The sequence below is a fragment of the Phlebotomus argentipes genome, unplaced genomic scaffold (assembly GCF_947086385.1).
Source record: "Phlebotomus argentipes unplaced genomic scaffold, Phlebotomus argentipes genome assembly scaffold_4, whole genome shotgun sequence".
In the NCBI taxonomy this organism is placed as follows: Eukaryota; Metazoa; Arthropoda; class Insecta; order Diptera; family Psychodidae; genus Phlebotomus; species Phlebotomus argentipes.
Genome location: NW_026776174.1, coordinates 5,264,969 through 5,287,124, shown reverse-complemented (window position 1 = coordinate 5,287,124; position 22,156 = coordinate 5,264,969). Strand labels below are relative to the sequence as shown.

Genomic DNA, 22,156 nt, shown 5'->3' with positions numbered 1-22,156 from the left:
GGAATTCCTGCAAATGGGCAGGAATCTCGTGAGAGCCGATTGAGACGTTCACGGCGAGTGACACATGTCTCTCGGGGGCAGAGAATGTAAAGTGATACTATTTCTGGAAGTAGGGTGACAATAAATTACCCTCTATAATTTCTTAGCACCTCATATATTTCCCTACCACAAATAAAATGAGCATATTAATTAATTATATTGGGAATACCAAATTCCTCAAAGCGCGACACCGAAAGAACACCCGATTTAATGGCAGATCAAATTACAAAATTTACATCTTGATGAAATCATATTGTCGAACACAGAATATTCAGACTACAACTGTTGCTAAAATCCACATGAGTCACACAATCCTTTGTCAACTGGGGACTTTTGCACAATCAAAGTGCTTGATAAAATGCAAGCTTGCCACAAAATAATTACACCAAAGCTGCACACTTAATCATTCGCGATACAAAAAAATATTCTACGAAAGGGGAAAAAGAATAAATTGACGTTACACAATTTTGCTACTGCAACTGAAATGTTATCTCTTATAATGTTCCCATTTAAGATTAATCATGTTTAATTTCATAAAGTGATTTTCGTCTGTGCCGTGATAATTATGCCAAGCTGATATAAAATATTTAGAGTTTGCATGTCGTTGCAGAAAAAGTGTAAATTCACCTCGTAAATTCATAACACAGAGTGCAGTTTGCGATGTGTAATTATTTTTCTCGCTATGAGATAAAACACCGCGTCATTTTGCAATTAAATCTAATCCCAGTTAGATTTACTTTATAACAACTGAATTACACTCATCAAATGGAGTAATAAATTAACACCACGAGAGATTATGTTGTATTAAAAATATATAAGTTGCTTGTGTACCAACAATCATTTTCTGCATCGATTGAATAGCTTAATTCACGCTCAGACGCTGTGTGGTTTAAACTATTAAAAGATATTAAACTTTAATTCCTAATTGATAAATAGTTTAATTGTGCACATGTTAAGGCAGCGTTGCGTAAAATACGCGATACCCTCTATCTTTACAATTTTCATGTCCGACAATTTTACGCGGGTATTAGAATCACCGCCATTGCATATAATTGTGTGTTTTTTTTCCTTCCTGTTATGGGCACAATTGGGCGATTTGTTGCTGGAAATGCGAAGACAAAGGCTGGAAATTTACATTATGGCAATCGCAAAGTGAGAGACTATAACCGAAATGAGGGTCGACCGTGAGTCCTCAAAGAATCTGAATGTCTTCTTCATATATACCTTAGAAACGGCAGTGAGCTGTGCCTTATGGTGGTTTGAACAAAACTACAGTCTGCATGCAGATACTCGCCGGAAATTCGCGATAACATTATCGTCAAGTTGTTATGGATCAATGTCACTTCGCTCCTCCTTATCAGCGCTTTTTTTAACGAAATATGTACGAATAGAAGACAAGGGTATTGTTTTGTTCTTCTTTCATTTGTCACGCATGTCCTTTGAACAAATTTGGACTATTAAGCAATTAATCATGTAAATTAGGCAATTATTTCTATTGCCCTCTTATAAAATGTTATAGCACAATTCAATTGTCTCGAGACACAGAAAAAATTTAAATAATTTACAAACAAGGCAAAAACTAATCATGTTTATTACATTTATCAGTTCAACTATAAAATAAATCACAAAAAGCAGTGTCTTAATGTTCTTGACCTATGCATATAAATCAATTGCAGTCTTATGATCAATTGTTATCGAATTTCCCAAGAAGATTCTGATATATTCTTCTTCTCTGTGAAAAATATCATATTAAGACTATTTTAGTCAATGAAATGTAATTTTTGTAGCGTTTCCTTTCTGTAAAGTCCTAAACAAACATCTAACAAGTTCCGTTTTATGGCTTCTGCCAATTTGGTAAGTATAAAGGACGAGTTCTCTTGTTTGCAAGATGATAACCGAGTTATCTTAATTTTATTAAGTCCTCAAAAGCTTCCGAAATGCGACTGTTACATGCTGCTCCCTGTGATGTTGGTCAATTATTATTTATAAATTCCAACATGAAAGATGACATTTTAATATGAAAATCGATACATGTCATTTAAATGTCAAACGTTAGATACGCACTGTCTATTGAGTTGATATTTCCAAGGTGAAAACTTATCGTATAACATTTCAGTATCTGCAATCTCAAATGATATGTAATAGCATGAATATGAGAAACAGTGAAGATGTGATATTTGAAATCCGTAAATCAATACAAGCAGAAGTGAAAACACTGGCCTAAACTTGACAATATTGTGTCACAAATTTCTCTAAACTAGGAGATTCGCGAAAAATGTATTTTTTACATTTAAATACAAAAGTCTTCTTGTGAAGATTAACATTGAAATAGTCACTCAAACTGGAAACATCATTTTCAGTCTGCAATAAAAATTCAAATGGTGAAAAAATAGTTATTTAGAAAACAATCATATAAATAATTCATTAATACTTAAGAGTGAATAAAAAAATCTCTGTATTTTATATGTGGAAGAGGAGTCTTAAAAGCTTTCCGAACCAATTAAAATGAAATCGTCTTTACTGTACCCTAATGCATGGGGTCAAAGTCGGAACGATCATCAACACCATCATCACATTATGAATATGTTTGTAGTTATTTCGCTCCTAAAGAGGCCTAAAAAGCCAAACTCTCCTCCGACAGACATTGCGACTTTCCGTCCACGATCTCCTCTAATATGGTTGGAAGTTGGAAGAAGGTTTGGGTACATCAATCTGTTCTCATCAACGTGTTTATGGCCAAGAATGACAAATTTTTGAGAAAGAATGTTGAAAATCAAACGCTTTGCATTGAAATGTGCCGACGGGTCTCAATCATGATGTAATTTATGGGACCTGCGGTCTCCCAGCCAATAAGTGACTACATCGAAACGCGCTTCGGCAGGCTTTTTTTGAAGTCACCCGTCTTTCCACGCCAGTAAAAATTGAGGTGTATTATGTATCCATGTAAGTGGTCCAACACACACACACACACACATATCGCTTATTTATAACTTGCGAATAATAAATTGTATATACGACACTTTTTAGCATTAGTAGTATGCAAATTTGCCACGCAAATGTGTCAGGACAGATACTCTGTGTGCAATTATAAAATTATTAATTGCGTTTCAATACAGAACTCTCAGGCCAGGCCAAGTTTCATTATGTATGCGCCTAAATTGATTTTCTCTGTATGATCGCGCACGACAGGTCTTTTGCCAAACTCCCAACTTTCCTATGATCGCAGCGAAGCGGATGAAAGGACCCAATTTCCAATCACTCTATCATTATTTCGGCACTCGAGAGCTTCTAACATCTCGCGATACATAAACCCCTCGATTAGACATGATCGTGATAATTTCAAATCTAGTATCTGCAGTGAAAGAGCAGAGAAAGACGTTGTAAATGAAAGCAGAGCGGAGGTGTGCAAGATTAATTGATTTCCGTCAAGCTCATACCATTGTGTGTGGGCATCTCATAACTCTGAAATTTATCCTCACACTCTCGGCTAATGGAAGGAAACACATTGCAAACTGAGACACATCTGAAGGATGGTGTATTATCGAAGAAATGCTATTTCTTTCACCTACAAACCAACACTCATGTCAAAGACATTTCGAGAGGAAAATCATAACTTTCCCAGTGATTTCTTGCGTAGGACAAATAAGAAATTCAAACAGCCTCTTTTGTCACGATCATTCTCATTGGCATGAGCATTGGATTCCAACGAATTGAGGGGTGTTGAGAGACAAGAGCAACCCTCATAACTTTATTAGATCCTCAAAGAAATGGAAGATGTGAATGTTCTTGAGGGAATTCCCTTCTCAAACCCGATTACCAGTAACTCAATTGAGCTGGTGTATGTTACTGTCGGTGAATTTTCAATATAAAACAGATTCTTTCCATTAAGTTTTATCTCGAAGGCGCCAGCGAAGAAGAGAACTCTGTGCACCACAAATATGCGGTGCGCGCCTCCAACCAATCGTCTAGAAAGATTCTTATATGAAATGATCCGCTCTCGCCTTTTACACTCTTATACATAACTGAAATAAAAGCACATTACATATCTGCTTGAAGTTGTATATAAGGCGCAATGATTTCTTTTAATTTGATTTATTTCCTTGGATTCTCTTTGATCTACCTTTAGTGCGGAGGAATCGCCAACACTCTCAATTCTGCATAAAAATTCCCGAAAGCATGTGCAAAAAAACACTCCGTAATGGACGCGATTTTAGGGATAAGAATTTCAAAGCTAATGGACACTTTAAACACCGTAAAACTCGTTCAAATTTTTTTTAAATCCTCTCACTGTGGTAAGAAAATTCCCAAGTCCACAATCACGATTTTCCACCCTTAAGAAAAACACCCGGAATTCACTGAATCACGCGAAAAGGAAGTAATCGCACGAACAAGCTTTGGTCACGTAAGATTTCAGTATACACAATAAATTTGTGCCCCTGAAGGAATTGTTAATTATCTTGTTTTTCTCATTCGCCATAATTTCCAAAGAGGCGGCAACTTTAAACCTATGGACACACTCCCACATTTGAGATACGATTAAAACAGTAATGTAATCGTTTGGGTACTGATCGATTTTTTTCTCTCAGTCTCAAGTTTTTAGATGAACGGCGTTCCGCCAGACACGCAAGCAGAATTTTTACAAAACATCGCATTGTTTCGCCTTCCTTTCATTAGCCATCGGAAAAGGTGTCTTTCTTCAGGTTAATGTAGAACAGATGGAATGGCATTTTGCTATGTATCAAATGTAAGTATGAATATTTAATCATACTAAGCCGTATTCTATCAAAATGGCAATCTCTCTCTCTCTTAATACCAATGATCAATCATTCGCACACAATTATTAATTCCTATAAGAAAATGGAACTTGAATGGAATTATGTATATTTCGTATGTTATTTATGTATATCGCGAACTCGTGCAACTTATAAAATACCACCAGAATAACGATATACTCTCATAAATGCGTTTGCTTTTAAGAACCTGTGACAGTTATATTTAAAAATGATTTATTGAGGAAGTTTTCTGCGACTGTGCATTAGTCTGTTGGTTTTAGAGTAGCTGCATATTGCTTGTCGCGCGATGAATCAGAACATTTGCATATCTCAAATCAATCATGATCAGACTACCGAATTTCCTCAGCGCGACACCCTGTGTTCGAGCTTATTTATCCAATGCTCATCAGTATATAATTTTCAGTGGTCATTTAACGCCTCATTATATGAATTATTTATCGCTTCTTTGTTTTGTTTGCCTGAAAGATTATACCTACTTATAAACTACCAGTGTTACGAGAATATTATTTCTGTGTATTCAATTGACATATTTTGTGTGTTGAAGATCTCGAGTGGAGATTAACATCAGCAGGTAGCAAGATAAAAAGCATCTCGGCTTTTGCGTTTCTTTTTTGACGAAATGATCTGTTTATAGTTTCCGTCAACGTCACATAGACGCGCGGTGAAATATATCAACACCATAACCAATTTTTATATAAAATTTCTTTCGGCATTTTTTCTTTAGTCTCTCCATTTGCCGTCCTCGATGTGGAGTGAAAAAATACACTCAAGTGTTATGCCTTAATCTGCCCATTAGGCGGGTATTCTATTTTGTCGGTTTCATAATTAATTACTTTCTGAATTCTCCGCCTAAACTTAAAGCAAGAGAGAGAGAGTCTTTTTAAATTTTTCAAAAGCACACAGAGCATAAAAAGAACGTGTTTCTCCCAATAATTGTGCACTGAGAAAAATTTGTGGTACTCAAAATGTTGTACATAAGATGCATTCAAGTAAATATAAGCTTTCTTCTATGTGAAGGCAAATTTGATATTGTCACGCAAAGAGTGTCGAATTTCGTGTTTATTAGACAGAAAAGGCCCCTCAAACATTACAAATATGTGAAGAATCAACCCCCAAAACCCCCCTTTTCCACACACATTATAATATATTGTAGTTGAGGAAAAATTCAAGAGCATTAAATAGTAAATACATATCCCGTATAAGAAGCAATTCCCCAATTAATGAATGGTGCATGCGCTCATGAAGAGGAAGCCTCAAAATGTAAGTCACTCACCCTACTCATCATTTAATTTTCTTCCATTTTTCCTACTCAACCAAAAATAATAGCGAGATGCCATGTGCTGAAACCATTATACGTCTCGCCTAGAATTTATTTTCCTACCAATCCCAACATTTCTCTGCTATTATTTGTCGTTTGAGTGCTATTGTTGTATGCTTGGGAGTAGCTCGATTTTGAGGGAATTAAGTTTGACGTGAGGCCATTCGAAGGAGTCAATAAATTAAGTCATAATTGGAAATGTGTCACTAAAAGGACGACTTGGCTAACGCAATCCTTCAGTCTAGCAGAAGAATTCTAGAGCGAAAGCGCCAAAAGTGGATTGAAATCGAGCCCGTATGGCATAAATTGTATAGAGAGTGCGAGAGAATATTGAGGTAATAAAGAAACTGAGAGTGTTGTCTCAGGAGGATTGTCGGCATCGGCCGAAAGTGTTTTGGCGCCGGACGCATGAGCCTAATGTCGTCGCAGCCGTTAGTCACTTGGGAGAGTCAGGACTCCGCGCACCGAGAGGAAAAGACCACAATCTATAAGCAGAGAATCCAATAAAAAAAAGTAAAGGATCACCACTGAAGCAATCAAGATGGTTTGTGCGGTCACTCAGTGGATTTTAAAGTCGTTGCTTTGTTAGTGTCGGTGCCGTGGAACCACTTGCAGACTAATGGGTGTATGATGTCACACATGTTTATGTTCTGCTTTGATGCCTCCACCGCCGAAGCGTGATTGTCGTATCAATTATTCCGCGGAGAAGAACCTCCAATCAATTTTTGCCACCTTCGAATTGAAACGTCCAAAAAAAGCCAAATGGACCCCGAAGGAATTCGACTGAGACAAATTTTTATTGAATTTGTATGTTTCTTCCTCAATTCATTAATTCACATTTCACTTCAAAGTAGGTACCTCTACTCCTCCACCGCGATATATTTTAAATATTTTACACTAAGAAACGCCGAAAGCCTTTTGCGGAAACTTTCTTGCATATTCGCCTTTGGTCAGTTTATCACAGACCAACAAACTCTTTAAATGGCATTTTCATCAAAACAATTTCCGACTGTGATTCCTGTGATTAAATTTGTTAAGTGGAAAATTGTGAACTGAGGCAGATATGACAAAGGTTTTATCCACATAATTTCTGCTGTTTGAAAAAAAAAACTCAGCTATTGACGATGTGTTCTTCAGCTTAACAGAAACCAAAGGCGACTTCTGATGCAGAAATTGTAATTTATCAATTAGCAGAACAATTTAATTTCCAGAATTGAATATACTTTAAGAGTGCATCATAGAAAAGATGTTGAATTGCGCAATTTCTTTTATCATTGAAAAATATCATTTGAAAAATATGTTAGGGATCTCGAAGAGAAGAGAAGCACAGTTGAATTAATTCTTTTTAAGCGTAAGATTCTAACAAAAGTGCAATGATGATCTGTAAGTGAAAGATACCAAGATTTTTATACTTTTGGGGAAAAATGTCATTTTGAGGCACTGATGGAAAAAAGAATCTAATTTATGTAGAAAACTTTCCTTTTCGGAAATAAGGGAATTAAATTCTAATTGAAACTGAACACACACTTGATAATTATGAATAAAGAATAGAACCGGGCTATATTCTCACCAGTGAATAGCATAAAATTGATTGAAATTAACTCAAACAGATTTTACAGAAATTATAATCATAACAATAGCATTATTGGACTAAAGAAATGGATGATATGAACTAAAACACAGAGTTGAGGACTGATTTCATGTTTGGGGTGCAAGGCAATAAAAGGGGTAGAGCAATTTGTCTACCTTCCAGACCAGAGGCTATAAAAAATGTTAACATGTTATGTATGTTTTATCAAGTGCCACTTGAAAATATGTATCTTTTGAGGTTCCCGATTGTAAGCACTAGAAACGACACAAAAGTCATGACTGAAATCAGTGTTCAGACCGCGCCGGGTGGCCCGAAGTTTTATCTCCGAGGAGTCACTGGCTGAGGAATTACAAGAAATGACATTTCTTTCTGCGTGTAACAGAATATTTCTTCAAATAACTATAAAATTTGGGCATATTGAAAGCGATTTTCGCCTTTTCTTGATCTTCCCGCGTCAATCAGCTCAACACATTACATTTCTCGGTGCTTAATGGGCTCGATGAGTGAATCTACAGATATTTGGAAATCAAGATATCCCAGAGATCAAGATAAAGACAATCAAATTAGGAGTTTAACACTTGAGCTGAACCTTTCGTCAGGCATCCGAAGCGAAAAATTGGATGACGCTGGGAACAACAATCTGGAATTTATAGTCAGAATAAAAGTGAGAGACGGTGTTTTGTGAGAGAATGGATCCCGATTGAGTAATAATGACCACCATTTGGGTGAACAAGATGCGGAAACGTTTGACATACGATCGCATCGTCTAAGTGGAAAAAGGCTTCAAAGAGCCACAGAAGATTGTTGTATCCATTGAACCAGTTCAGAAGATTCTTCTGTCTTAAGCCGCGCTTCACACATAAAATGCCGTGGCGCTAATTTATTTGCTTTGCATACATTAACATTTTTTCACATCAAAGAGAAAATATCGATCAAATGACTTTGCAATTCTAATGATTTCACAATTTTCTCATTTCCAAAAAATACACCGCGCACAGAAATGACTTAAGAAGAAAGAACACATCTGAGAAGGAAAGATAATCACTATTCCAGCATTGGGCGCGCATCGCAAAAAAGAGGCAATGAAGATGGAATTAAATGAGCTTTAATACCAATTACAAACTGTCTTGAAAGGATTTTCTTGCTCTCCACCATTTGGTTGCCAACCAATTTCATTCTCCATAACCGTTTGCATATTATTGCCAATGCATAACCTGGCTTAAATTGCGTCCATTCAAGTGAAGGGAATTGGACACTATTTCAAGTGCGGAAGAGATTGACGCCGATCTAACTGGACTGGCAAATCTACAATCTATGCTGAAGTGACTGCTTACCTTCGAGAGTGTAATCAGAAATTACATAGTTTGCAACCAGCGCCCTAAAGAACTGTGTTCACTTTTCAATTGTTATTTCTTCTCACTAAAATTTACACCAGACTTCTTTATCACCAAATTTTGAAAGACTCTCAAAGACACTTGCAATGATTTACATATATATTGATTAATATTTCACAGCTTAGAATCCGTGATGCAAATCGCAAAAGTTCTACTTAACATTTATTTGAATAAACGTTTCACTTGTATTTTATCAATGTGATTTCTTGAGGCGCAGCGGCCGAAAGTAGCGTGTCTTCACTCACTTAGCAACTCTTTCCAACTAATCTCCTCGGCAGCCAACCGACTTTGAGTTTCCGAGTTGACTGAAAAATGTAGCGCTTGTCCAATAAACCGGTAACTCAGGCAACAACAAAACAGATAAGTGAAAGGCGGGATTTCAGTGAGGCTACGCCCTATCGGAATACACACAAGCGTATCTCTTTCATTTATCCGCATAGATATATGATTTATGTCAATCAATCTCCATTGGAGACTATGGATAGAATCCAATGCAGATTCATTTCTGTGTACTTCATCTGTTTTATTAAATGGCGGCGAAAAGACTTACCAAAGTGAATCTTTTTCTGTCGTATTTTTCATGCATTACCAAATAAGATTCTTTTATGAATTATGTACATCACATTAGAGCCTTATTCATGCTTCAGAGCATCATGTGCTGCCTTCTTTCAAATTAGTCACAAAGAATTTGGGCGGCATCAAAAAGGATTTCCCGTGATCATCAGGCAAATGGACAATGCTAATAAAACATTTCCCTTTATCAATGAAATTAGGTCTAATATTACGAAGACATCACACCAATAAGATGTTACCTAAACACGTGATACTCTAAAGGTGACCAATAAATATCCCAAACGATGGCGCCTCGTCTCACAATTTCATTAGAAATAAACTGAAATTCTTGGAATTCTTTAGACTCCCTGTACCACCTAAAAAGGTCATAGATAACATCTCTCCAGCGAGATATATAGATTCGTTTCCCCACAGGAATACTATGAATGAGTCACTCGGAATTTTTACTATGTCAGTGAATGAAGTGAAAAATTTATTAGCTATTTTACTGCTCAATAGTCTGACCTTTTTTGGGTGTTGAACACAGCAAAAAGGACGAAGGCAAGATGATTTCACTGACTTATTGCAGTCTGGAAAAATCAAATGATTGCGCTCTTTGTACCTTCGACGCTTGTTATACTCCAATAAATGGGCGTGACTATCGAAAGTGGAAGCGCCTGTGAACGCCTATAATTTTTACTCCTCAACAATGTTTCGGACTCGCAACGCGATTAGGGTATCGCATTCGCAGAAGGCGGGCCTCCAATTGACATATCAATACATAAATAATACATCGTGATAAACCGCATAATAAACTATATTTATACAATATGTCTGCGGAGATGTCAACAAAAAAATCACCATTTGCGGCAAAACAAGATTTAATACTTACCGGCCCACGTTTCTTGGTGGCATCTCTTGCTTTTTAAGTGAAATTAAAGACTGGAAATAAGTTAATATTGTAAATATGTAGGCATTTTTTTATACGTGAACACTTCGATGATACTAAATAAAATATTTGCAGAGCAGGGAATAAATTTATGCACCTCGTGATAAGGAATATGTTGCAAAGTGAGGGCGAAAGGGACAATCGCCACTTTAGTGTCATAGAAATGCAGGTTCTACTTAGGAATTTTCCATATATTTATTTTGTCAAATTCATAAAATCTCCACTCTTAATTGAGCTCTGGTTTAGCGCTAAACTCCACTAACCCCTCTATGTCATTGACAGAAAATCCTTCATCTTCCTTTTCCAATTTCCCATTCATCTGCAGATGAAAGTTTGTCTGGTACGCCAGCAAATGGGATTTATGATGGAACCACTTAAGATCATGTGTGTTTGGTAAAACCTAAAGCAAAGGCGGAGGTCAAAAAGTTAAGAACAGCGATGCTGCAGTTTAATTTTATCACTGTGGAAGATCATATTGTTAATGCATCATTCTCTCTCTCACTACACTTTTATTATTTCTCTCTTAAACAAAACCTGTATAGACTGAAATATAAATTATAATAGTCTTATTGCAATATTTAAAAGACATCAAATGTGTTTCTCTTTGATTGGTTGGAAATTGATCATAATTTTATACGCGGTTTCACAGATTATCTCTTTCTCTCACAATAATTCTGAAGAATTCTATAGACATTTTTCTCCATTATTCGTTGCCACACTGCAACAGTTTCATGCATATGCATATCTCATAAAGTAAAAAGCCGTTTGGTGTCACAGTCTAAAAGCCCGGCGCGTCACACCGCATATTCATTCATGTACTACATACATATAAAACGTTATTATATATATTCTTAAGAGTAAAATTGTATATCTATACGAAAAGTCACTATACAATCGTTCAAATTTAAATGATTCTTGTACATTACATAGTGCATTCTCCCATGTATTGAGAGCTCGGCGATGTGCGGCTCTCAGTACACTGCATTTCGTCTTTCATTTGCTCATACAAATATAGTGTGACTTCAGCAGCCATATTATGTATATCTATGGATATGCATCAGTGAATGGTGTGGTAGAAGACATCAAATCAATTTCTCCTCTCTGAAGCAGAGGAAATAAATTTAAATCCATAATTGGTTCCTCTCTCACACTTTCATACGATGTACATAATACTGTGTAATGCACTACCGCGTCGCATCCCTTTTCACTCCGAAGGTATTCCACCGTATATAGACTTTATCTTTGGCATTCTATTCGACTACAGAATTCAGCCCGGTTGTCGATTTAGGTGGCGCCTGTAGAATGTGTATTCTCTCCTCTCATTCCTCCGCACTCTCTGGACTCTTGTATTATGCATATTTGGGAGATGGAAGAGGAAAATCAATTAATGGAAATTTTAGAAAAAGAAGAGAATGCCTTATCAATATAATATATAGTGTGTTGTGTATTCTATATTGTATGTCATGCTTCCTGATATGAAAGCCAACCATACAAAAGTCATTATTACAATTTTCCTTAATCATACAACATCATTTAGCAATATTAGCATTATTCGATTTATGTATATCTAACACTTAAACTCTACACAACACCTCATTAAAAATTCTTTACAAAAGTCTCTAATTTTGGCACTGACTCGATGGATAGGCAAGATGATGTAAAAATATATAAAACTGGGAGCTTTTCTGCCACTGTGACTAGGTCTAAGTACTCGGAAATGATATCAAACCTACAATATATCCAATACTCTGGATGGCATATAAGAATGTGAAGAAGCAAGAACAGGAATACATTTTGCACAGTATTGTCTTAAAGCGTAACTTCCCCATGGACATAATTTCGAAGCCTGAGTGTCTTGGCGGCAACATCAATTGGAATTCCTCTCGGCCATTCCAGTGCTTGTGATTACACTCGTGATTTCTCCGTTGATTCCCCGGCCTCCATCCAATGGGGGTACACTGAAAGAGCCACAGAATTTGTTAGGGCACTCCGAATTATGCACAGAAAATGGAAATGTTTTAATGTATCTCACGTTGAATTAATGTGTCTCGTCAAATTAGTGGTGGTTGGCAAATGTGGCGATTGACTCTGAGGACCAACGCTCAAGTATTGCTCTTGGGCTGACGGCTGAGTGGACACCAAGTGGATTTCCGTCGGTGCTTGCCCAATGGGCATCACCGGCAGCTTCATATCGATCTGCGATGGGTAAATCGGCGGGAGAGTCTTCTCAGTACCTGCCACTAAAAATTGACTCATTGCACCATGCGACAAGGTCCTCCTCTCACACAACATACCGCTCAGAGTTGTCTTTATTTGACTCCCGGCCACATTCTTGGGTTTCCTTTTTCTCGTCTGAACTCCTTCTTTCTTCATTGACAGCGGACGTTGTACCTGAAATGGACAAATAGACAAATTCTCACATTCCAGCCAAAGCACTGGGTGGCGAGGGCGCTCACATTGTGCAGCTTGTAGTAGAGCCCACAGGCATTGCACACGGGATCGCCGTTGTGGTTCCTCCGCCACAGAGTCGTGGTGGTTGTTTGGCAATTGGCGCACTGCACGCCCGTGCGCCTGTTGCCGTTCGCCGCCGGCGCTTTGGCCTTCTGGTTGCGATTGGGTGGTCGATTAATGCCCGGATTTTGGCGCCCGTACAAGGCGCAAGCATTGCACAAGTTGTGACCGCTGTTGTCTCGCCGCCACAGTGGCGTCGACGATGCTGAACAGTTCACGCACTCCTTTATATCTGGCGCTGCAATTATCTGCCCATCGTACTGCTCCCCAATTGTGCTCAATGGTGGCCACGTTCCATTGGCTGCGTAGTCTCCAGGTCCGGAAGGGACAGTGTTGTCCAGGATGATAGAATTCCCGTATCCCTGGAATAAAAACATCGTCAAGAGACCGAAATTTCTGAATCTTTACATGTTCTGATTTTCCTTACAGCGGGAACATTGAAATCCAACTGACTAGCCCAATAAGTCGCCGGTTCGGTTTTGTAAGCCGTGAAGACTTGCTGTCCTGACGGTGATCCTGATGACACCGTAGCGCCATCATAAATATGCTGCGAGTTCGCTATGTTGTGATGATACTGCAATTGTCTGGTAGATAAAGCAGAAGCCAAATTCGGATCTGAAATTTGCAAGATCGATTAAATAACCATTTTAAGACACCTAACTCAAACCTACAACCTTTGTACAGAACGGTATTGGGACTGCTTGAATGGTAACCAGGGTATTCTTTGGATGTGGGCGTCGTCTGAAGGTAAGAATAGTTCCCAGCCGGAGTTGCGTAGCCCTCGGTCGTGATGTAGTAGCCGGATCCACTCGGGAGTTGCTGAACTGTCTCTAGGTTCGTATATTGAGCTTTGGATTCTGCGGAGTCGGCGTGAGCTTGAGCATCTGGATTATGAGGTTCAGGCTGCTCATAGATTTGGATTTCTTGGGTCTCCGTTTGAGGTTGCTCAATAGTCTTTATCTCCTCGGATCCTGTTGGGATTCGATTTTGGCCTTGGTACGAAAACCGGTGGTAATCCTCGGTCTCGTACTTCACATTGGAATACCTGAAACAAAGAGTTTCGGTTGGTAATGTTGCAAAATGATACGAGCGGCGGTGAGTCACCTGTAAGTATCGCCATCTTCCGTAGTCTGCTCGATGTAGACAGTTTGATGTTGAGGCTGTTGGGCTTGCGACTGCTCGCTGACGCCTATCTCTTTGTCAGGACTGCCTTCGCGCTTGATCACGTGCAATTGCTGAACAGTTGTCATTGGTGGCGCTTGAGTGGTCACCACAGTCGCGATGGTAGGCTCGTAAGTGTAGTTATGATCCTCAACCGTATTGCCAACTTGCTGGTACTCATGATTGCTGTCATACTGCTGATCTTGAGCATCAACAATTGCTTCTTGAGCGCTGGTCACTTCTCTGAAAAATTAGTTATGCTATGAAAATCTCTATCTTTATGTGAATCAGCAACAACAAAGTCTACTTTCTCAAAAAAAAGCATTGAAATATTATGCCCTTGTAGGGAACGCACTCTTTTATAATGCGTATTCGCCAGTATAATGATTATGTTATTAAAATATACAAAAGAAGCATAATTAAATTAATTCAATATAACTTTACTTCTTCACCACATGTACGTCCGAGCAACGGAGGAATATTCATGCGGCACAATTTATAGAGAATTATGAAGTAGAAATGAGTTAATTTTCGGATTTTTACTACTTTTTTATTGCGAAATTATGTCTATCGTTCAATTTAGCATAAGATTTTACCTTATGTCGCCGGCCGTTGTGATCATGCGATGCCTTTGAGTGGTAATGACTGTAGTTGGATGACTAGAAGCTGTAACATCTTGATTCGGATGAGAGATTTCCTCCACAATCACCTCCTGATTCTGTCCGTCAGGTGATCTCTCCTGCTTTATCACTTTCACTTCTTGATTTTCCATCTGAAAAGCGGGGAAAACGCAGGTGAGACACTTTCAATACAATTGTGAATCGATGGAATTTCAACGTCACGAGTGAGTAAGACAAACTGGGTTTTGTCTATTTGATTTTTGATTTATACAAATAAAAGGCACGCGCCAGCGTCACTAATTGTGTAACCATAAAAACCCATTTTACAGTCGTATTTCTTTCATTTTGAGAACACCACACAAATTCTTCGCGTCTTCATGCCATTATGAATTCCTTTCAATTTGTGGCTTTGCCATATCTTATCCTTATTGCTACTTGTATTACAGATTCCGCAGAGATCATATCACACACTAATCGGAAGCCCTCAGCTTTTCAGCGGAGTCAGTGAAGAGTGAAAAAGTCTGACTCTGGCTGGCGAAGGCGTATGTAAAGTGTACATAAATGTTTTACATGCAAATACCGGAAATTGTGTGTTTGCTGGAGAAATAAGGTTGTGAATCTGCCATGGAAATACCTCTGAAGTTCCGGTGCTAAAGAATTATGACTTGCTAAAAATTGAAGAATTCTCTCCCACTTTTCAATGGAAATCCAGAGGAAATATTGCACACTTCCTGCGACGCATTAAAACTTCCTACGAAAAAAAGAGTGTGTGTACTCACGCAGGTCTTCAAGAAATCAGTTATTTGCTCTTGTCTCTGGAGCACGTGCAACATTGTGGCTCAAAAACTACACAAACGTACAAATTTACGATAAAATTTGTCAGCTGTATCAGTTAAAGATAACTTAATCATTCACTCATCTAGACAACCTCAGGAGAATCTAAAGCAACTGTTCAGATATACTCTAGGAGCATATCTCTATTTATTCTAGGACACACCTTCGGTCATATCACGCTGCTGACAATACGGCGCTCTCAGAGACACTTTACCTGAGCTCATGCTCGGTTTTTTGCCACTTCGACCTTCCCAAAGAAATTTTGCGTATTATTGGGCCTCACTTTCTATGCTGAATTCCAGTGGAGTAATTTTTATGGAAAATATGGCAGGTGAAGAAGAGGTGATAATGGACTTTCGCGAAATGACATTATCGCGAAAAATATCAATGGTCTTCAATTTATTTTAAAATTTATAACATCAAGTTTCGTGTAAACATTACAAGCGATCGCAAATACACAGCGTGAAGCCCCTTAATGACCACACAATATATCAGCAGAAGTGTGATATGAATCTGAAGACGTGGAGTCGAGGAGCTTTGGGCGAGTTACGTGAAGTGGACCACTTGTAAAATTCATCAATTCTCAGCTTTTGATCATCTATCATAATTCTAACCATATGTGAAATAAATTTGGCCACATAAAAATATCGCGCGATAAAGAATACAACTCTCGTTTGCTCTGCGCTTCTATAAATATGCTCTTATCATGGGATATACATTAAAGTATATAAATTTTATGTACGTGTATGGGTTTTGATAAATTTACGAGATTATGCCATCTTTATTGCTTTTGTTTTATTTTATGGAATTCATCTCACTGTGGACTCTCGATATGTGAAAAAGCGCGATATGATTGTCAATGCGCACTCTCTTTTTTAATCGCTATCCTATGCTGAGAAATTTCATTACTCTAATTTGCTCCTCCTCTCAATTTGACGCGATAAAACTTTTAATAAGATGCCACACATATATATAATGTATTTTTTCGTCAAATTTATTAAGTGAAAATATAACTCTTCAATAATTGCCAATAAATTTCAAGAGTGATCATCGATGCAGATTTTTTGAACAGAACTTTTCACTTTTATTCTACCTTTTTATTTTACATTAAATACCAACACTCGCCGCCGTATTCTCTCTCCCTCTCAGGCTATATTACCTGTGCATTATATTCGCCCCGGCTTAAGTAGTGCTATAAATCACACGCAAAGTGCTCTCTTGATGGCACAATCAAGTAAGAATGGTAGACAGAGTCAAAAGCGAGCGAAAGAGAGCATGAGTAAGATTTCACAATAATAATAAAACGTAAATTATACCAACAATATGAGGAAGATGTAGGAAAGAAGTTTGGGCGACATTTTTCTCTGAAAATTGAATTGGCGCCTCTCATCTGTGGATATATAGTGTCACTGCCACTTTGCAGGTAGGAATTCAGCCTCGAAATGTGTAAAATCGAGGGTGTTCTCTTCTGTTCATCCCATCCTCACTGGGATTGTGAACACATAAAGGACAATTAGGCACGGTCTTTAGCAACACTTTGATCCTCAAACGAGGATCATGAATTGAAACATTTAGTTTGCACGACCTCTGGCTGGGTTATCGCTCTTGAGTGAGTAGATTTGAAAGTTGATGTTTTACCTGCGCACCACCAAACAATTCGAAATGTAAATATATGAATAAGAGTGTCATGTACGAAGAGAAGGAGGGAAAAAAAACTGTGAAAGCATCTCAAGAAAGGAGAGGTATCCGGCACGCGGGGCACGCGCAAAAACTCATCTCTTCTGCAGAGCAAAATTCAAGGATCACTTCAAAATACACCTCACTTGTTAGATAATGTCATGGACACTTACTTAATTTACCTTTGTATTACCGGAAAGTACAATAACCATAATTTACAAGGAAGCACCACGATAGAAAATGCCTTCACTTCATTCCAGTTGACACGGCAAATGGGAATAAAGCCACCTCGCGATGCACAGTCCTCAAGTATTCCTCCAACTTTAGTTCACCTTCGTTTAATTTGCCCAGAAAAATTACACATGAACTTATCCCATGTCTATCGAAATTTGAAATGAAATATGGAGTCGATTTTTATTGCACGATACATAAACGATCAACGAAAAGAAAAAATTCATAGCGTTATCTTATCAATTTGTAACTCCCTGGACTATATATGTATTGATGGAAATGCTGATGACAAATGGGTTCACACTTGAGCGCAAACATTTTCACTAAAACACTTTCCACCGTGTGCGCCTTCATACCATTATTAACTCTGCACCCTTCTTTTTCCACCCATATTATTTCCACCGGGAATATCATCTACAATTTGGTGTGTTCACCGTACGACGAACATTCTATGACGGCCTCAGCTACAATATGTGCGCGGTTGTTGGTCTGAAAATATTAAACGCATTGTCACCTCTCCACCAACCGTTTTATTCAAGATTGTGTCACCCAAACAGGGTTCCTCAGAGCAATCCTCACTCTGCAAGCCGCAATTGCCCTCTGTGGCATATGGCGTGGCCCACGCTCAGAACCACGCTGTGTAACATGATGTTTATCCCAGTGTAAATATTGGGAAATTGTAAAAAGCACATCACACATATTAGGTAGATGAAGTGTCTCCACAGACAAAAATGTATGAGTTGTTTGACACAGGAAATTTGAAGGAAGCCTCGGCGGTGGTTTCCCTCTCACGAAACACCGCATTATTCAATCGCACATTAGTAATAATCAGGCATTTATTTGCAACATCACAGAAAGTCTCCACTTTCACGCAAAATTGCTGCATAGGAATTGTCTTCTGAAGCTAAAATCAAATATATCAAAGAGATTGAATTTTCCTGGTGGACCGCGATAAAAAATCCCGAATGACTGTTTCAGATGAATCGATATGTGAAAGCTCGCCTTGGATTTGATAATGATTTGAGATTTTTTTGACTTCTGCTATTACTTGTTTAACCCTTTCAGTTTGATATTGTTCAAATGGAAAATTTATTTATCAATTTTTTACAACATATCCAACAAACTCGAGAGAATTTGATACAGTTTCCATAACCGAAATCTTGTTAAAGTGGAATAGACAAAACTGTAGAAATACTTCAGAGAAGGCAAACCTTTTCCATATCAGATCATGTTCTAATAGTGAGAAATTTGCAAAATTTAATTCGTGAAGAAAACGATTTATTTCACCTGATCAATCTGTATGTGTTGAGAAATTATACTTATTAAAAGGTGTTGCCTTTCATCTATTAATTCAAGTATGTCAAATTCTTTGCCTCTTCCCATCCAATTTGTATTGAGTTTCAGTATTGATTCAATTATCAAAGTTGTGGAACACAACTCGATCGATAAGTAAGTCCAACCATCACAATGAAACCTTCAAAGTGATATACAATTCATTCTGCCGCTCCGCGTTTCTCAAGAAGTAGGAAAATTTTGGGTATGACGACTTATTTCTGCGAAAAATTCAATATGTGCCAAAAAAGGGAAATTAGAGTTTGACTCCATTCCTTGACAGAAATGCTAAAGCCATAAAGTGAAGGAAAAAAACGCTGAAGCGAAATATCTTGTCGATTTGGAAAACAAAATTTATTAAACGTTTCCAATAAATTAATTCTTATCTTATCACAAGAGGTAATGATATTTATATATGAATGTGGTAAAATTGATCGATCATATAATATATATAGCTGCGAATGTGCAAATACACTCTAGAGAGCCAATGATTTCACCCACGAACAAAGAGCTTCGTGATTTCAACGGCGTCTCCGCGAACAATCAACTATTATTATCATATATGATATTGAGCAGAATGAATGGTATTTGTGAAAAGAGGAAAAATTAACCTGTAAAAGTCACAAATCCTCCATCTATTGTGGCGCGTGATATCGCCTCCATTTTTTCCACAAAGAAAGAGCAAAAAAACACTTTATACCCGTCTTATCAATTGAGAATTTCACAAGAAGCACCAGCACAAAAAAACTGTACGAATATATTTTTTCACAAGGCACACAAGTGACGTGTCACTCAATATTTTATTATAAACCCTTTGATTACATATGCTTTATTTGTACACTTGAAAATTCAAACTCTATCCTCGCACTCTCGTATCGCGCAATAACTTTTTCTCCCCTTTTGATAAAATGTGTGGATTTCCTCAGAAACTCTTCTGCGCCTTTTCCGCGCAATTCAATTAAGAGCGGGCAAACAGCAAAGACACATTCCACCTCACATCGCACTTATGTGATGACCTCTCAGCCAATTGCACGAAGAGATTGGTCGAAAATCAAAAAATCCCTGAAGACAAATCGCGTGTCCGTTGAGACAGACTTAGCGCGAATGAATTGCCTTGCGACGAAATTGGAATATTATGAGTTTCCACATAAAATATTTAATATATCTCGAATAGATAGTGAATATATGATAAGTTAACATATCAATTTGAGATTTTTTAACTTAACTATATCTGGGTAGAAAGTAATCAGACGTTTCAACAATAAATATAGATAATAGCACGAAGAGACCTCTACATACACACCATTTGCCTTGATAGCGCATTAATTGATTGCATGACTTCACGACAGAAATTGTATGTCCTGTAAATATCGGTCATTGAAGCTCGCGCTACACCGGAAAATACCAAAGAACAATCAAAGATTTCCTCAAAGTAAACATCCTCAAAGGAAACATATTCCACTCTTTATCATATTCTGATCAGTGATCATTCTTTCTCAATTGTATCTCATTAGTTTGAGGAAAAATCTAAATATTTTTACGTTAGCAGTAGCTTAAAGACTAACAAAGTTGACACGTAAAGTTGAATAGTAATTTTTTACGTTAGGAGAATGTAAAAGAAAAGAAATTTTAACATGTAACGCAAGAAAAGCGCTCGAATTTCTAACCGTGTATGACCTGAAAGGTACAACGAGTCAAGATTTCCACGCATTTTTATCAGACTCGTCGCTGTAATCTCGTCTTTTCGTATGAAGGAACAAACAAATGTCTGACACACATAGCAAGGCTTCAATACAAGAACATTTGGCCACAATTGATGTAGTTAAAAGACTTTCATAATCAGTTGTTTAGTAAATAACATTGTAAGTTGATAAAATTTTGAGATATCATTCTGGGAAAAAAATGAGAGATTCTTTTCATGAGGGTGCTAACAGGAATTTTATCTCGGTTTTACCTGGCAGATAAAATTGTCCACGATTTAGTTATGGTAAATAATATTATCAAACATTATCTTATATTATCGTACCATTGCCTTCGCCAGTCTCTCTTAACTATAGCCGGAAAGTTGTAATTTTAACATTCAGTTTCGTGTAAGTTTTCAATGGATAATCTTCTATGAGGGAGAAACTCGTCTTCAATTCGCTCAACGCAACTTCGAGTGCTGGACGGAAATTACAATTTGTACAATTCTGTGTGTGTGCCTTTTCTCTCCCAAACGCAGATATTTTCGTGTGAAATCGAACAGAAAAAGAGAGACACAGGAATTAATGTGGATTACGCCGTGAGATTACTTTACCTGCGAGTTTGTGACTATGAACACCACCATTTTGATCCCTTTTCGTGCTCGGATTGCATCAGTTTATATAAGGGTGTGGTTGACGAATTAAATTTCGTGCAAATGTTTGAAATACTTCTCAACGCAAACTTTATGTACAGTGAATATGGCGAGTGAGACACAAGAAAATATATCACTGAAGGAAAGTGTCTTTTTGGATGTTCTTTGTGGCGAATTTCGCTGGAAAATTCCCCGCAGTGTTAATGTGGCAAATTAAAGTGGTGAAGCTTTACACAGCTTAGTGAATGCGACACGAAAGGTTTATGGGAATTATCGTTACATGGATGTCACATTAAAGTGGATTTTTTCTTCACTTCACTCCTGTCGCGAATTCAACGAGGATTAGTGTGTGCTTTACTCACGATTTTTCTGTTGCTTTTCGCTGCACAATCTTGCCAATTTCGTCCTTAAACAATTACATTTCTCTCAACACTGTGCTTTCTTTTGCTCTATTGCGATCTTGTGTCATGCAAATGAAGCGGTTTTGACGGTATCAAAATTGGGAATTTTCGAATAATAACATGAAGCCCAATTGTAGTTTTATTCCCATAAATACCAACTATAGGACGCTAGGGAGAGAACTTTCAACCAAATCGTCTCACCTTATCTATATCACGCCCAATCTCTGATAACACCAACAGTACACAGGCGTAGCGTATGGCTTGATACTTTATCTCCCACCGCGATAGAGTTGTCTTACCTGAGCATCAGAGCGAGATGGACAATCCATAGGATGTCTCTTGCACGCATCCGCTGAATCGCACCATCGGCAATCAGCCCGTTTCATTCTATCTCACGCTGCGATGCCGGACAAAACGA

At 37.8% G+C, this 22,156-nt stretch overlaps 1 protein-coding gene across 4 annotated transcripts; it reads right to left on the bottom strand.

Annotated features, from left to right (window-relative positions):
- Window positions 1–10,861: 10,861 nt before the first annotated feature.
- On the bottom strand, window positions 10,862–22,149 carry LOC132258622 (uncharacterized). Of its 4 annotated transcripts, none has more exons than XM_059756004.1 (9): window positions 21,700–22,149; window positions 14,905–15,080; window positions 14,252–14,551; window positions 13,822–14,192; window positions 13,575–13,762; window positions 13,093–13,509; window positions 12,931–13,027; window positions 12,669–12,876; window positions 10,862–12,594 (listed from the first exon to the last, which is right to left on the bottom strand). In XM_059756004.1, the coding sequence occupies exons 2-9, from the start codon at window positions 15,078–15,080 to the stop codon at window positions 12,504–12,506; spliced, it is 1,848 nt and encodes a 615-aa protein (XP_059611987.1). In that variant the 5' UTR covers window positions 21,700–22,149; the 3' UTR covers window positions 10,862–12,503. The 4 variants fall into 4 exon arrangements, with proteins under 4 accessions (XP_059611987.1, XP_059611988.1, XP_059611990.1 ...); XM_059756005.1 differs by having other exon boundaries at window positions 21,940–22,149; XM_059756007.1 differs by lacking the exon at window positions 21,700–22,149 and adding an exon at window positions 19,614–20,062.
- Between the last annotated feature and the right edge of the window lie 7 nt (window positions 22,150–22,156).

Coding starts and splice junctions, on each gene's coding strand:
- LOC132258622 (XM_059756003.1), bottom strand. CDS start 17,651: ATGGTTATTGTACTTTCCGGTAATACAAAG. Junction 13,763..13,821: donor CAATACCGTTCTGTACAAAG/GTTGTAGGTTTG, acceptor TGCAAATTTCAG/ATCCGAATTTGGCTTCTGCT. Junction 12,595..12,668: donor ACGAGACACATTAATTCAAC/GTGAGATACATT, acceptor TGGCTCTTTCAG/TGTACCCCCATTGGATGGAG.